General features: G+C 38.3%; 1 protein-coding gene across 1 annotated transcript in view; it reads right to left on the reverse strand.

Annotated features, from left to right (window-relative positions):
- The window catches only part of BICDL1 (BICD family like cargo adaptor 1), a 74,821-nt gene extending 58,688 nt beyond the window's left edge, over positions 1-16,133 (reverse strand). Inside the window, exons 1-2 of the mRNA XM_019539236.1 lie at positions 15,991-16,133; positions 8,035-8,250 (exon numbers count right to left, since the gene is read on the reverse strand). Coding sequence (XP_019394781.1) covers positions 8,035-8,250; positions 15,991-16,041 — 267 coding nt within the window. The 5' untranslated portion in view covers positions 16,042-16,133. The remainder of the gene's footprint in view (positions 1-8,034; positions 8,251-15,990) is intronic.
- Positions 16,134-16,303: the final 170 nt, after the last annotated feature.

The following is a 16,303-nucleotide window of genomic DNA, read 5'->3' on the forward strand; positions in this document are numbered from 1 at the left end:
CATCTAGGACAGAGGGAAGTAGCAAGCTGCACACATGTGCCATGAAAGACAGTTCTCCCCTAGCTGCTGCTTTAATTATCTTAGTAAAATAATTTCCCTAGTCCCCTCTGGGAAACGCTTTCAAGTACAATTCATTCCAGATGCATTCCTGATACTTTGACTAAAAAGTAGGACAAAACCCGGAACTCAAAGAGACCATGAAATACCGAATGCCAATTATGGGCAGGCAGTACCTTTTTCTAAAAGTCTTAGCTGGCATTCTTCCATGGAGATTACTGCATTTTGTTATTTATCTCAAAATGAAGACTAATGATCATGTTGGAATTTATACATAGGATTCCAAGCAGTCTAGATTGTTGTCCGACTCTACAGTTTGAACTAAAGCATCCACAGGGACTTAAAGATCATTAGAGCAGTCTTAAAAAAAAAAACAAAAAACAATCACATAATTTCCTTTCATCTTCCTATGAATTCCTATTGTCTTTCTGGATACAGAGCACATGAACAATTTCCACATGTAAGTGACCTGAACGTGTTTCTTACAGGGCTCCTCATAGGGTCCTGAATTGTAGGGCTTTCCAGACAGGAACAAATCGTTGTGCTAATATCTCCTATTCCGGCTTTAGGGATAGAAATGGTTCAGTGATCTGGTCCTAATAGGGCATGAGGCTGAATTATTAACTTGCACTCTCTGCTACAGTACAAGTTAAAAATTGAGAACAATCCCTCCAGCATTCTTTAGAAAATTATATATTCATGAAATAAATAAGGCACTGGTTATTTGGAATTTGTAGCTATCTAGGAAAGGAACAGCAGCCAAACTATCCCTCACAACTCATTTGGGGGCTGATTCAAAGCCCACTGAAATCAAAGGAATTTTTCAGTTGACTTAAGTTTGAGTTTTGGATCAGGCCCTTTGACAAAATCTGGCATTTGCCTTCCTGCTGTCCATCTTTAATCTTTTTGATTATGCAGTACCTCCACCCAATGTCTCATCAGGTGCACATGCCTGACGTGTCCTCCTTTTCATGTTGAGTTTACATCACTGAAAGCTAATGTTTACTCAGAGATACTTCTGCCTAAGGATTCAGTACGAGCACCTGATTCATGCTCGATTAAAACCAGTAGTTTAACTAGGGCAGGACAACTGGTGTAGGAGCCCTGGGTGCCAACTTGGGGCATGCAAAACTAATGTCTGCCACCACAGACATGCAGTCTAGCTGCCACTCTGCTGCTGGTATGAAGTCACTGCAGCCTCAATGTGTCCTGCCATCCCAGGTGTCTGGTTGCCTTGTTATGCCTCTTATTAAAACAATTTGAATCACAACAAAATTTAAGAGATATTTACAAACAAAAAACTGAATCACACTTTGGGGCCAAGAGAGCTAGTAATATATAGAAAGATCTTTCTTGGACCTGGGGCAACAGAATACCTGCCTGCTCTCCTGTTTCAAAAAGCTGTGCAGGAGTCAGAGCTGACTTAGTAATACAGGGAGCTAAAAACATTGTCTCCAAATATATGATAGTATAAAACAGTCAACAAGGGAGAAACATTAAGAGTTTCCTACTAGACATATGTGCTGATAAAAGAAGTCATCAGAACATAATGCAACAAGTTCATGCCTCATGTAATACCAAGAGATTTCAGTTGAATTACACCCAGGATGAATACAAGCCAGTAATGTTTGCCTTAATAATTACCAACTCTAAACACATTCTACAAAGCAACTATCAGTATATGCATTTATGAGAACCCAGATGAATTGCCTAAATGACATCATTCATATACAGAGAGAACCAACAAAAACAAAAGGAAGGGTCATTGATGTCTGAAAGCTTGTCCAATAGTTCTCCCAGCTATAGTTAGTACAATAAAAGACAATCACAAAAAAATCTTTGCCTCTCTTTATAAAAACAAACATGTAAAAACATTTCAAGTTATCAACAGCACACAAAAATACCCATACTATGGTAATCTGATTAAGTCATAAAAAACATTCATAATTAAGTAGTATTCAAAATAGCAGGGGTTTGAAAAGGATAAATATAAATATGAACCTACAATGTTTTTCCTAAAACAAAAAGTTTGATATGGGCAAGCAGAGACCTTCATTTCCAGTCCTGTGAAGCTTCCTTATCTTCATATAGAATCTGGGCAGGAAATGCTCTGTTAAAGATTGGACCTGAAAGGGTGGGATTTGGCCAGCAGTTAAAACTTGTTTTTGGACATTTCTTGCTAAGGGAGGCCGACTGATTTCTCTGTTACCACACAAGACTGGCCAATTTAAATACCTTCTTTTTCTTAGCACTAGGTAGGCACTGTGTATGTTGAGAAAGTATAAAACTTGTAGTGGCTGAACAACTATCCTAGAAGGAAACTAAAGCACCTGAAGACTACTTTTTCTAGACACAGACTTATTTCAGTAACACAAGATGACACTTCCTGCTACCAGGAACAAATTTTCATTGCTAAAACTGGTGAAGCTTGACATTGTTAAATTACTATGTAATGCTCCACATACTGTAAAATAAGTTAAACTAAACTGGGAATGATACATCCTCATTCAAAGTATAGATATGGTAAAGGTTACAGAAACCCATAATCTGGTAGCAGGAAGCATGTGGGAAAGCCATCTGGTGAAACAAATTTCAGAAACAGCATGAAGGTCTTCTTTCACTGCCTGACAAAGAAAAAGGTACCATGTCCCCTGTGCTCATTATTATTACACACTATTCTAGTACTTCCCAGAAACAAATGAGAGGGGTCTTGTTGTGTTAGGTGTTACAGATGCATATAAAAGACAGTCCCTGATTTAAAAAACTATCTAGTCAAAACAGACAAGGTAGAAAGCAAAGGAAAAGTGGAGAATAGTTATCTCTATTTTACAGATGGGGAACTGAGACTAATTAAATCCAATGTTACAGAGAAAACATGGAATGCAGCTGGAAATGGAACCCCAATATAATACTACACAGTCAGTACCTTCACTGTAGGACCATCCTTTGGGTCTTACCCATCATACTTCAAGAAGCACATAATTATAATGAATTTTTAAGTGATACAGATATACATGTGCATCATAACCTACACTAGACTGAACCAAACCAATTCAGAGGCAGAATATTGGCAAAAGACTTATTTTTTACCTCAAGTTAGTAGTGCCTCTCTCACAGATTTATTAAAGTATCACTTGATTTTAGGGGATTGGCAAATTATGGCAGAGACAAGCAGATGGCAGGTCAGGATGGCACCTTATAAGGGCCAGTATATACATGCTTGACACCTCCAACACATGCTAATTAGCACACTAGCAGCCTTGGCGCCATGTGTATTCAGCATTTCCACATTCCAAAATGGTGACAGTGGCACTTTAAAGCTCATTTGATGAGCTTTAGTTGAAGTGCCCCGATGCCATTTTGAAGTGCGGGAAACTAAAGACACTGGCTGTTTTCTCTGAGAACTTGTGGAGGTCAAGTGAGGTTCCAGATGACTGGAAAAGGGCAAGAACAGTATCCATCTTTAAAATAGAGAAGGAGATCAGCCTAATCTCAGTGCCTGGAAAGATCACAGAGCAGGTCATCAAGGAATGAGGATGATTAGGGACAGCAAGCATGCATCAGCATGCCTGACCAATGTGACACCTCTCATCTTATCATAGAAGGACTCTACAGATGGGGGGAAAGCAGCAGATTTGATATATCTTGGTTTTAGCAAGGTTTTTGACCCCGTCTCTCACAACAGTCTCATTAACAAGCTAAGAAAATGCAGACTAGACAAAAATACTGTAAGGTGAATAAATAACTGGTTGGATAATCATGCTTAATTAGTAGTCAATGGCTCAATGTCTAGTTGGGAGGAAGTATCAAGTGGGGTTTGTCAGAGGTCTGTCCTGGGTCAGGTATTGTTCAATATTTACATGAAATAATTTGGACAATGGGATTGAATACACATGTAGCAAATTTGCAAAAGACACCAAATTGGATGGACTTTCAGATACTCTGGAGGGTAGGGCTCAGATCCAGAATGACCTGCATAGACTGGACAAATTGTCCACAGTCAATTAGATGAGAATCAGCTAGAAGTGTGAAGACATGCATTTGGGATAGAATAATTGCATGTACAAATATGGACTGGGGAATTACTGGCTAGGCTGCTGTACTGCAAAGAAAAACCTGGGGGTTACAGTAGACCATAATCTGAATGAGCCAACAGAGTGCTCTTTTTGTCAAAAAAGCCAACAGCATACTGGGTTATATTAACAGGAGTATACTTATAGATCAAAGGAAATGATTCTTCTGCTCTATTTATGGCACTGGTGAGGCTTTACCTGGAGTACTGTGTCCACCTTTGGGGCCCACATTTCAAGAAGGATGCAGACAGAATGGAAGGAATCCAGTGGAGAGTAACAAATATGATTAAGGGCCAGATAGACAAGACTTATGAGGAAAGGCTGAAAGAACTAGGGTTATTTAGCTTGGAGAGAGAAGACTGAGGGAGGATGATTTGACAATGGTCTTCAAATAACCGAAGGGTGAATATAGAGATGATAGAGATGGGCTTTTCTCTGTGACCACAGATGATAGGACTAGGAGCAATGGCCTCAAGCTTCAGCAGGGGAAATTTAAGTTGGAGATTAGGAAGAACTTTCTGACAATGAGGGTGGCCCAGCATTGGAACAGGCTACCTAGAGAAAGTGTGGAACTGCCATCCTTGGACATTTTCAGAAGTAGGTTACACAGACACTTGGCTATGACTGTTTAGTCAAGGGATGATCCTGCCTTGAGTAGGAAGCTGGACTAGATGACCTTGTGAGGTCCCTTTCACTTCTACTTTTCTATGATCCTGTAATGATCTCACAATACAGCCTACCTAAATTGCCTCTGCAGTTTTGAATAGATGCAATATTTTTTGTCATTCCCCATTTTTAACTTCTGGGTAACATTGCTCTGCATTGTTAAAAACAGCAATGGACTCTTACATGTAATTGTCTTTCAGTGGTAGGTAAAGGACCTAAGCATGATATTAACTGTTGCTAGATATGTAACGTATAATTATACGTCTCTCATCTCAATACCTCAGATCACATTATAACCTTTAATTTAGCTGCTCAGCAATCCGGTGAAGCACGAATTTTTCCTCATCTCTAAAGATAAGGATAACCTATGTACAGGTATCTTAAAAATTGTTACATGAAGTGCATGTAGCCATAAATTTGAAGCCTATATTTTAAATTGTAAGGCATTTTTTGATTTCCCTGAGATAGCCAAGAGGTGTTGTGAAACTCAGTTGATTAATGTTTGCAAAGCAATTTGAGATGCCAGGATAGAAAAGCAATAAAGTATTATAAAAAACTGGCAAGCAAGATATTCAGTAATAAATTACAAATAAATCATCCACATTCCAATAATTTTTGTTTTGCACACACTTACAGCATTTTGTATGACACTAAAGCACAATTTTGTTGCCTTCTAATTAAAAATCCAATTAGGCTAAAAATGCTTTAAAAAGTGCAGTTAAGTTTCCTGTGAAAAAAATTGGCTCTAAAACTCCTGATTCAGCCATTATCACTCCTCTATCCCTAAAAATATTTTTATATAAATAACCTTTTATGGTACGGTTTTGGTTTAGCACTTTAATTTAAAAAGACATGTTGAAACTCTGAACCAATAATGCAAATCACTAAGATATGAATATATGTCTGTTCCCACTTCTTCATTAGAGGTCTCTAACTGACCAAATCCAAACTTGCTTAGTTCACAAGTTCTAATAAAAATCACAGTCATGTCAGGGTAGTAGTGCGTGCGCGTGCATTTTCATTGAAAGATTATGATAGAACAGAAGCAATAATCAAATTCTGGTCAGATGTAATACATGTAACATCCTCAAAAGAAGGCATAAGGCCATTAAGACCAGATGTTACCTTACAGAGAGAAACAAAACAAATGCAGAACAGCAGCATTCTAAGACCATCACTTATTCTGATGCATAATCAGGCTTAGCTTTAAATGCAACCAGTCCCCAACCACCTGCTTCAAAACAGTAAGCCACTTGTAGTAGGCTTTATCCCATGGCTTTGGGAAGAGTCTATAGCATCTTTTATTTTTTTTTAAATAATATCTATTACAAGTTAGGAACTTTTGCATAAGTGACAAACATGAAAGAACTTTGACACTTAACAGTGTCAAAGTTATCTCAACAAACTGTTTATGTAAGGCCATGTTTGTTAGCTCTAAAAAAAAAAAAAAAAAAGGGACTGTAGTTTCATTGCATGTTAAAATCCAGTACCAAGGCTGAAATTCTTTCTGGGACACGGACAGACTTTGCAAAAGCGAGCAAGGAGAGATAGAGAAAAAGGTTCTATGGAAGCAACAGGGAGCTGAGGGACAAAAAAAAAAGGTTAATTAGGAACTCAGAATGGCGGAGCAAAGGTCTTTGGGACAAAGACTATCAATTACTATGTTTGTACAAGCCTGAAAGAGTGGTGTCCTGACCTAGTTGAAGCTTCTAAGTGTTCCTACAATATAAATGTTACATATGGATAATCCCAAAGAATTTGGACACAAAGCTCAAAAGAAATACAATCTTTTTTAAATGTCTTTCAGTTTATTAAGATGCCAAAAAGGTACAATCCTATATGTAATTTTTCATAATTGGCTGAGAAATGAATGTGGAAATGGAAGAGTGGTTCTGACATTGGTAGAAATCTGACTGGCACTTAACCCTCTGTGTTGGATACCAAATGTAATCTCCAGAACACCCCTCTGGTCCTAAATATTCCACTACATCGAACATTCACATCTGGCCTTGACTGAATTACCAGTGTAGGATTTAGAAAGGGGAAATTCTTTTGAGGTAGTTATATAGCCCCTGTGTTAGATCCAAGTATCTCACAAATGTTACTTATTCTAACATTAAACCTCTGAGGTAAAGAACAATTATTATGACAACCACAAAACAAGAGACACAAATGGGGAATAAAGATAGAGACTGAGAAAGAGACTTGTTCAATGCCATGTTGGAAATCCATGGCAGAATGAGGAATAAAATTTTTATTTCCCCTACTCCAGATCCAATGCCTTAATCCCAAAATCATCTTTCCTTTACCCCAGAGACCCTACACAGAAAGAGGAGAATAAATAGGTACAGTTACAACTTCTGTGTCCAACTACTGATATTCTTCTGGTTCTAGTGCTGCTGCTCAAATCTTACTTCCCCTTTTTGCAACTGCTGTGTTAGAGAGGAAGAAATTCTAATCCCACTCTACTGTAAAAGGCTGCTTCTCTCCTGATCCTCGTCTTCAGCCTGAGTTTGAGGTACACCCATTGTACAGCTTCTGCTACTGCACCTGATGAAAAAGGCCTTTATATGATAGACTGATCACACTCTCATTAACACAGTCTTATCAGGACACTTCCAAACATAATGTTCAATTTTGCTCATTATCCAGAACTGGCATAAAGTTGATGAGGACAAAAATGTAACTCTTAATTTTCCAAGACAGGTTTATTTTTTAAACTAGTAAATGTAGGCTGTTTCTCACATTAGCTAAATTATGCATTTATCTAAAAATATTTCCCATTAGAAATTCTTTTTGGAACCCTCCTTTATGTAGAGGACCATAATGTAAAAATCAAGGTAAAAGGGGGAAAAAAAAAATCATGCAACACAAATTAATTTAAATTCATTTTCATATGTTTAGCTATTGACAAAAAATTGTTGAATGAAAAACAGCCATACAGTAAATAATAAATATCCATAATTACAAAACTAACAACAAATCGTCACCTTGCAAACCAATTTAAAGCGTTTATTTTTAGTGTAAAAATATTGTTAAAAAACTGTGCATCTTATTAGGGACACTGAAGTATTCTGAGCAGAAATGCAGAACCGATTTGCTTTTCTTTTCTTCTGGAGGACGCATCTCCTACTCATTTGAGTTAAAACTAGTTTATGGCAGAGTTCAGAAACTTTTTGAATGATAGATTTGACTAAAGTTGTAATTGTATCTCTATTCCCCCAGCATAATGACTCACCCTGCTGAGCTGATCCAAGAGTCTTTGGTTCTGTTCAGATAATTCCTGGACGGCACGTGTTTTCTCTCGGTCTGCTTCACGAAGGTGAACCTGCTGTCTCTCCAGCTCATCCTGTAGCTGTTTCACATCACTTTCCAACTCTGACACCCTTCCTTCCCATTCTCCTTCTCTGTTCTCAAATCTTCGTCTTAATTCATGTTTCTCTTGCTCTAGATGCTGAAGGATGAAAGGAAAGAAAGAGATTATGAAAAAAGAAAAATCATAAGATGCTGTATATTTTCTTCATCCCAGATATTCCTCATACTTTGTGTCAGCCACTCCCTTTCATGAAGGAATCACTAGAGGGTATTACTTCTATGACTTGCAAAGTTTTATCAGAGGCCAGCTGCAGACATTCAAGCCACTGTCTGTTCTAGTAACAGAATTATCTTTATGCTCTGTAGATCTATAAAGAAAGTAACATCTGATTTTTGCTTTAACTAAAAAGAAACAACAAAACAGAAACTGGTGAATGTCAATATGCAAAAATACAGACCATTCAGACCAATTGCTAATTTAGAGAAACATAATTCAACCTCCAAAGAATCATTTGGGGTCAACATAATAACATTGTATTTGCCTTAATGGACTTTCACATTCACAGACTTTAAAAAAACAAGTTCTATAGACACTAATACATCTTGCTTATCAAGTGATTCCCTTGAAATACAGTTGCAAATGGATACATGATTTTTCTCTTCCAGTTTTGCTACTTTGCATGGTTGTCTAACAGCATGCAGTAAACATAATTGTTTTCCACTCCAAAGGGGGCTGTGTAGCAGCAGTTGGGTAAAATGATTCCTATACATAACATCCATATGCACATATTTAGAACCAGAAATTTATAAACAGCCTTCAGTTTAGTAGGTACAGTTTTGCCTACAAAACAAGTTGTTTGAAAAAACAGCCAGTTAAATGTCTATTGGAAGTTACATATGCTGTATAGGCTTAGTTAATTGCAGGCATAATAATGGAGGATGGGCTAACCCAGAGATGGGCTAATCAGATCAGAATGCTTTCATATCATGGCCTTGTGGAAGGGCATGACATGAAAGCTAAAGTTACTATAAAGTTACAGGGACTTTTTATGGTAATATAGGCCAGGTTTGCTTGCCTATAAAATGGTCACAGAATGTAGTCCCTTCCTGTTATTCCATGGATCCCTTTGCCTGCTGGCAATCTGGTTCCCTTAAAACCCATCTTGCCAATGCTGCCTATTCCTCAATCTGGTCTTCCTTTGAATCAAGTTTGACAGCAAAGGAAAGGATCCCACTGGGCCTAGTCCTATGGTACTTCTCCACAGGAATTTTCAAAGGCACGTTCCCACATAGTGAGAAGCTCATTGCAGACGTAAAAGGACGGGGGGACTAAGCCTGTGGTGGTGGTGGAAATCACTCAGCATTCATACAGAGTGGCTTCTTTGTTGTCAGAAGTGGGGGGGAAGAGCTTCCCATGTTTCAGCTGGTCGCCTGCTGCTCTGAACATGTTGTTTCCCTTCGAATCCCTCTGCCAGCTTCCTCTGGCAACAGGGCAGAATGAGAAGTCTGAACTTCAAAGCTCTGCGCTGTTTTTAACATTTCTACATTTTTGCTCTATCTCCTACTTCCTCTTTCTTGTTTTTGATTTTGGACCTTCTCCCCTTCTGCTGTCTCTGCTTGAGATTCCCACTCCACCACAGTGTAATGGGCACCTATTTTGTGGCCTTTCAAATGCTTCCTCAAAACGTACTTGTTCTGCAAACTCAAACCAAAGAAAATGCTGTCCAACTTTAGGAAATAGGATGCTCTAAGGCATAATCTTTGCCATGTTGTAATTATTGAATAGAATAAGTATGGATAAAAATGTGCCACCATTATAATTAATATATATATGGTAGTAATGCCTGGGGTTCTATTCATGGATCTGGACCATGAGAAAAACGTAACAAAGAAAGATATCTCCTGCTCTAAAGGATGCCATCTTAACTTTGGAAAAAAAAATCTCATGAGAAAAACTGTTTCCAACTAGTTTGATAATGTTACAAACTGCTGCAGTCTACAGGGTGTATTCTAATTTTAGCATGTGAGGGAGTTATGCATGCATATACCCACACATAAAACTGAAAATATCCTCCATTATAACTCAGTGTCTCATTTGCTGCTGTATGCTATTCAGAAAGATCCGGGGGCTTCTGCAGAGAAAAGGCTAAACCTCAGTATGATGGGTATAAGTAGTGCAAATAGATAGCAATCAAAATTCTCAGGTGTATAAGGAGATTGAACATAATTCAGAAACAAATTGTAAAGCTATATATGGGACTAAAATTACTGTATTTAAAATATTACACTCATTTACTGAAGCAAAAAAGTCTACAATAAATGTAAGAGGTACTGAAAATGGATAGCTCAGTGATTCAGGGAATGTAGTAGTACAGAAAGGCTAGAGAAAATTAGGTCTAGGTTCTCTAATGAAAGAAACTATAAAAAGGTAATGTGGAGTACAACAGCTATTTGAAACAGGAGGAATCAACCCGGATAGGCTGACTAGATTTGTGGGGGTTTTGTTTGTTTATTTTTAAACTAAACTATTTTTTTTTGGCTCAATAACAGACCTATACTGAAAAAAATCTCCATCTTTCCTTAACCTGAAGTCCTGTGTTTGATGAAGATCTCTATAGTTTTTCCATATTACTGAATGCTAACAGGAATGAAATGATAAACAGTTCTATTCTTTTTTTTTTTTTTTTTTGCTTTCTAGCTGCCCATTTATTTCAATAAAGAAATTAATTTTAGAAGACATTTTATTCTGAAAATGTGTTTTTTCATTCAGTTAACTGAATTAGGTCTGTCCTGACTTAAGAGATGGGAGCAAGTGGGAGCTGACTTATTAAAAATGAGAAGATACATTGCAAATTTTGGGAAAAGGACACACTACTTTCAGTGTCAGAAGCGATCAGAGGCATTAACTGTTTTAATTCCCTGGAGAAGAAAAAATGACTGACTCAGATGTACCAAAATTAAAAAAAGATCCAGATTCCATATTTAGAAATTAATTTGAATTCAGACTAGGCACTCATCTGTCAAAGGAGGCACATGTAGTGAACAACACAGCACCTCAATAACAGACAATCAAAATAGATATAACATTTCTGGACATGAACAGCTAATAGTCCAAAGGGGATGGGTCAGAGGGTTTACTAATCTGTAAAGAATAAAAATAAAAGAGACTGTAAATTTATAATTGTAATGATGACAAAATGATAAAACTGTAAAAGCACAATTATCAGGAAAACAAAAAAGGCTAATCAGTGTACTTGCAGAGAGGAAATGGACAGAGTTAACTTCAGGGAACTGTCAACCTCAACTCTGAACAATTAACTTACAGAAAATGTCTCTTAGTACATGATGTTTGACAGCAGTAAATCTGGGTGAAACTGCAGCTAGAGATTTTAAGTTGGGTCCCATTTATTGCTAACATCAAAAAGCAGCAATCAAGAATTTTACAGGGACAATACAAGACCCAGATTAGGAAATGAATCAAATGAGGAACATGTTTCTTCTTCCTCACATTGCCCACTCCAGCCCCACAGGCCTGTTTCTTTTCTCACTAGCCAATAGAAATTTTGCAATATGGTAATTTTTAGCTTAAAAAAAATCTAGAATTACAGAATCCAATTTTTAGTTGTATTTTATTTTTTTTGAAGTTTTACATACATGAAGAGACAGTTTCAGAGGTTTGTTTTCTCAACAAGAAAATAGAAAACAAATTCTAGTTTTGAGTGGGTGCGTCTACATGTTCATTCATATGCAGTAGTTACTGCACATTAAGGTTAGTACTTATTTAATGAAGTACTAACTAAATGCACAGTAACTTATGCTACCGTGCAGTATGGCCAGTATGTTTTTTTGTGATGCTTACTGTGCAGTAGCCTAATAGCATTGTGCAGTAGCATATTAACATGGGTTTTGACTAGCACACTACTGCGCGGTGTTGTTAGGCTACTGCACAGGAAGAGTCTTGTGTAGATATGCCCAAGAGGTAATAAAAGTAACACTAATTCTGTATCATATTTATTAGGTAAACTTATTTATCATTTATCAATATCTATAATATCCCTTGAGACAAAGAAGATAGGTTCCAATGAACCCATGAAAGCTTAGACATGCAACTGGGAAAAGTTGATAGTCATTAGAAAGTTAATCATAAATTACTGTTTTAGTTTCACCAAATACATTATGCAACAAACCAATACTAAGTGGAGTTTTATATTTTGGAATGTCAGAAAAATAAAGATGGAGCCCAGCTTCAGCAACTGTCCATAGGACGCTTTCTCTCTTTAAAGCTGTATAATCTAACCAGGAAAACCATGTTAAAACAAAGCTAACCTAACCTAACTGTTGCACTCCTACTACATTGAGTACATGAGCGCATCTGAGGAAAGTTTATACTATTAAATAATGTAATTAAGCAAAAATTTGAAAAAATCTCTCTCTCTCTCTAGGTACCATATCCAAACAGGACATTGGTGACCATGGTCTTCCACAGATCTCTTCTCTTTGACAGATACAGAATTTCCAGTTTTGACACATTCATCCACTTTGATGGACTCTTGACATAAGTCAACCTCTCTGTCTTCCACAATCTCTCCTTCCTTCAGTCTTTCCAGTTATGACCAAAATCTCGATTTCCTCTTTCCTCGTAATGTGTCCAGGAAACTCCAACGGTCTCTTTCTGACGTTAATCAGCTTCCTTCTGCAGTCTGCTCTTAACAAAATATCTTTATCTGAAGTGTGATTTGTCCAACATACCTTCAAGATGGGTCTTAAGAACCACATTTCACTTGCTTCAATGCTTTTTTCCATACTTAGCAATATTGCCCAACATTTTGATGCATACAGGAGTAGTATAACATAGGAATCCAAAACTATTAACTTAGTCTCCACAGAAAATTTTACTATTTGCCAATATCTTTTTCATTTTAAAAAATGTGTCTTTTTCCATCCCTATTCTCCGTTTTATTTCACGATCACATTTACCATCTGATGTTATCCAGCTTCCCAAGCAGTCAAATTTATTGACCTGCCTTATCTGTTCCTTTTCCACTGTGATGTTGCATACAGGAATGAACTTCTTTGTAACTACTATGCATTGTGGTTTTCTACAGTTGACAGTTAAACCCTTCTACTCACTTTCACTAACAATTATATCTAAAATTCCTTGCAGCTTTTCTTCTGAATCAGCTATTAAGACTGTGTCATCAGTATAACACAGGTTGTTCAAATTCTGTCTGCCAATGATCAGCCCTGGTAAATCCTTAATCTCCCTCAGCATTTTCTTACTATACAAGTTGAACAAGTCAGGTGAAAAAACACAACCTTGCCTCATGCCTCTCTTAATTTGGATGAAATCACTTAGTTAATTTTCTATCTTCACTGCTGTGGTTTGGTCCCAACAGAGGTTTCTTAAAATTCTCAAGTCTTCACCATCAACATCCAGTTCTTTCAGCATTGTCACTAACTCCTCATGCTTGACTCTATAAAAAGCTTTGGTATAATCAATAAAAACACAAGAAAAGGACTTTCCTCATTTCTATTGCCCTCTCCAAAACATCTGTACCATGAATCGAGAGTTTGGTCATAACTGGTACCATTTCTTGTACCTCAATTTTCAACAAAACCACCTTAAACTTTTGCAATCTCCAGTCTTATTTTACTTCCAATTCTCAAAATCAGGACCTTTAATAGGGTCTTAAGGTGCTTACCCCCACTAATGTTGTTGAGTGCTTACCCTCACTAATGTTACCATCAGAGCAGTAAATTCTGAAGGAGATTATTGCAGTGAGAAAGTGATTAGCTGTAATAAAGTTTTGGATTTAATAATAAACATGATAAAATTCTACATTTGGGATGAACAAATGCACAGAAAAAAGGACTATGCTACTTATAGTAGAATAATTTCATAAATCCCCATGAATTTGCAAAAGATAGGAGACTCCACAAGAAACACAGAAATATATATAGCTGTATACAGAGGGCTAGTGTATGGCAACAGCTTCAAATTAGCACTGTTCAAGCTAGCTCCAAAAGGGTGCTTCTTGAGCTTGGTCTTTTCATCTAAACCACTTGCTGGTAGAATTAGAAACTTCTGGTATAAATCTGAGCAAGGAATGGGTGTAATAGTAATTTTTATATAGTTGTATAACAAAAGTGCTCCAAGCTGCCTGCACAAGCCCTTTTATTTATAACAACTCCATTTCAATCTAAACATCAGTAAAAGGCTTAATCCACAGGGTTCCTAGCAAAAAACTCTTTCCAGCTATTCATAGGTATTGGTAAGGCAAGTAGTTCACACACATGTATCATAAGGGTTCATCTGCTGGCACACATTATACATAGGAGCCAATTGTTCAGCACAGAGTTTATGCCCTACAGCTCAGTATCTCATGTAAATTTAATTTCTGAAGTGTTCCTGAAACAAGACCTAGATACTCCCCCTTTTGTATTCCCATAATTAAGGCATACCTAGTGTTTTTCCTCCTCAGGCAGAAGCAGGACCCACTCCACAAATGTTTCAGGAAATTCTACTGCATTTTGGATTAGTACAAATATATTAAAAGTTCTTGGAGCCAGCAAAAAAAATTGAAAGGAAAATTTTTTTTTTTTGAGAGCATGCCTAAATTCCTAACAAATCTTTTTTCCTTCCCATCACCGTGGAAAATTTTCAGCAGATGCCTTGCTGAGGGCCTTTCCACATCTCTCTTAGGTCCCCCTTAAAATAACCATGTGCCTAGCCTCCAATGAACAAAAAGGGAAGGTACCTATGAAGAACTATTGTTGTCTAGAACAAGCACCACACATGGGAAATGTTTAAAAAAGATAGAGGGCTGGTAAAATTAGTAACTGAAATGTCATATGTTATAGTAGGGTACAGTTTTCCCATTTTGTTATATATAGGATACACAAAACTTTGTTAAACATGGTGAAATTAAATGTCTGGATTTTCATTGTTATTAACAATAGTTCCATGTTAGGTGCTCATAAGTCTGTGGATAAAGGCTTTATCTATTATCTCTTGACATTCAAAGTATTTCATGGGTTCCTCTTACCCTCCATAGCCTTAAAACGAGAGGTCAAGGTGAGAATATCTAAAGGTTTTAGTATAGAAATTTCAGTTTGGGGAGAATTATATCTTGTAGCACATTAACTTTTAATACTTATAATAATGAGGTTATATGTATTACACATATTTGAGGGGAGAAAATGTTCTGGCAACATAACAAACATCTAAACAGAGGAGTGAGAAGGAAAGCAAAGCTGGCCTGAAATTACCTTAAAGGGGGATGAGGAAGAGTGGAAAAAAATTAAGATACTGTATCACAACTGATTTTTATTCAGCTTCTTTCCAGGGTACAGCTGAAACACAGAACTTGCTTTGAAGAAAGCCTTTCCTCCATGCTTTTGAAAGCTCAGTTCTCTTTTCTTTCCTCCTCCCAACACTGGATACATTAGTGCTCAGACTTCAGGTACTTTCCACTCCAAATGCCAACACATCTCTTTCTTTTGGGCAGCTAGGTCACTCTCCAGCTTGGGTCTCAAGGCATCCTTACCTCTGGAAACCAAGTTTCTCAGCCTTCTTTAATGACCCACAACAAGGCCAAGTTTTCAGACCCACCTGTCAAGTCCACAACCCTCGGGTATCTCTGGAGCCCTGCTCTTTCCACTCCACCCTTCTGGCATGCATCTCCAAGCCAACATCTTCCTCCCACCCTACCCTGAAGTCCACCCCTTTGGTTTTCCCACCGGATTGCACAAACTACCCCGGAAATCCAGGCTGCTGCTGCTGCTGTCCCGCGGACAGCTGGAGGCCCAGGGCCTGTCTATACCACCAAAGGCCCCAGGATCTAAGACGGGTGTTTCCCAGCCCCGCTGCCCCCCTCACCTCCAGCTTGTCGGTGAGCTCCTTGTGCATCCTCTCGTACTGCCGGCTCATGTCCTGGTTCCTCTCCAGCAGAGCCTTCCCCAGCCTGGCCGCCAGCAGCAAGTCCTTCTCCTTCTGCCTGATCAGCGAGAGCAGCTCGGGCTCCTGCCCGGCCGCCGGAGGCCCCTGCTCCGGCTCCCGCTCCCCGGCGGCGGCCAGCAGGGCCAGCTCCTCCTCCAGCGCCAGCTCCAGCTCCCCCGGGCCGCCGTGGAGCGGGGCGGAGGCGGCCGCCGCGGCCGAGCCCCGCACGTCCCCGGCTCCCGCCGCCCCCTGC

Source organism: Crocodylus porosus, unplaced genomic scaffold (genome assembly GCF_001723895.1).
Source record: "Crocodylus porosus isolate Cpor-Errol unplaced genomic scaffold, CroPor_comp1, whole genome shotgun sequence".
Classification (NCBI taxonomy): domain Eukaryota; kingdom Metazoa; phylum Chordata; order Crocodylia; family Crocodylidae; genus Crocodylus; species Crocodylus porosus.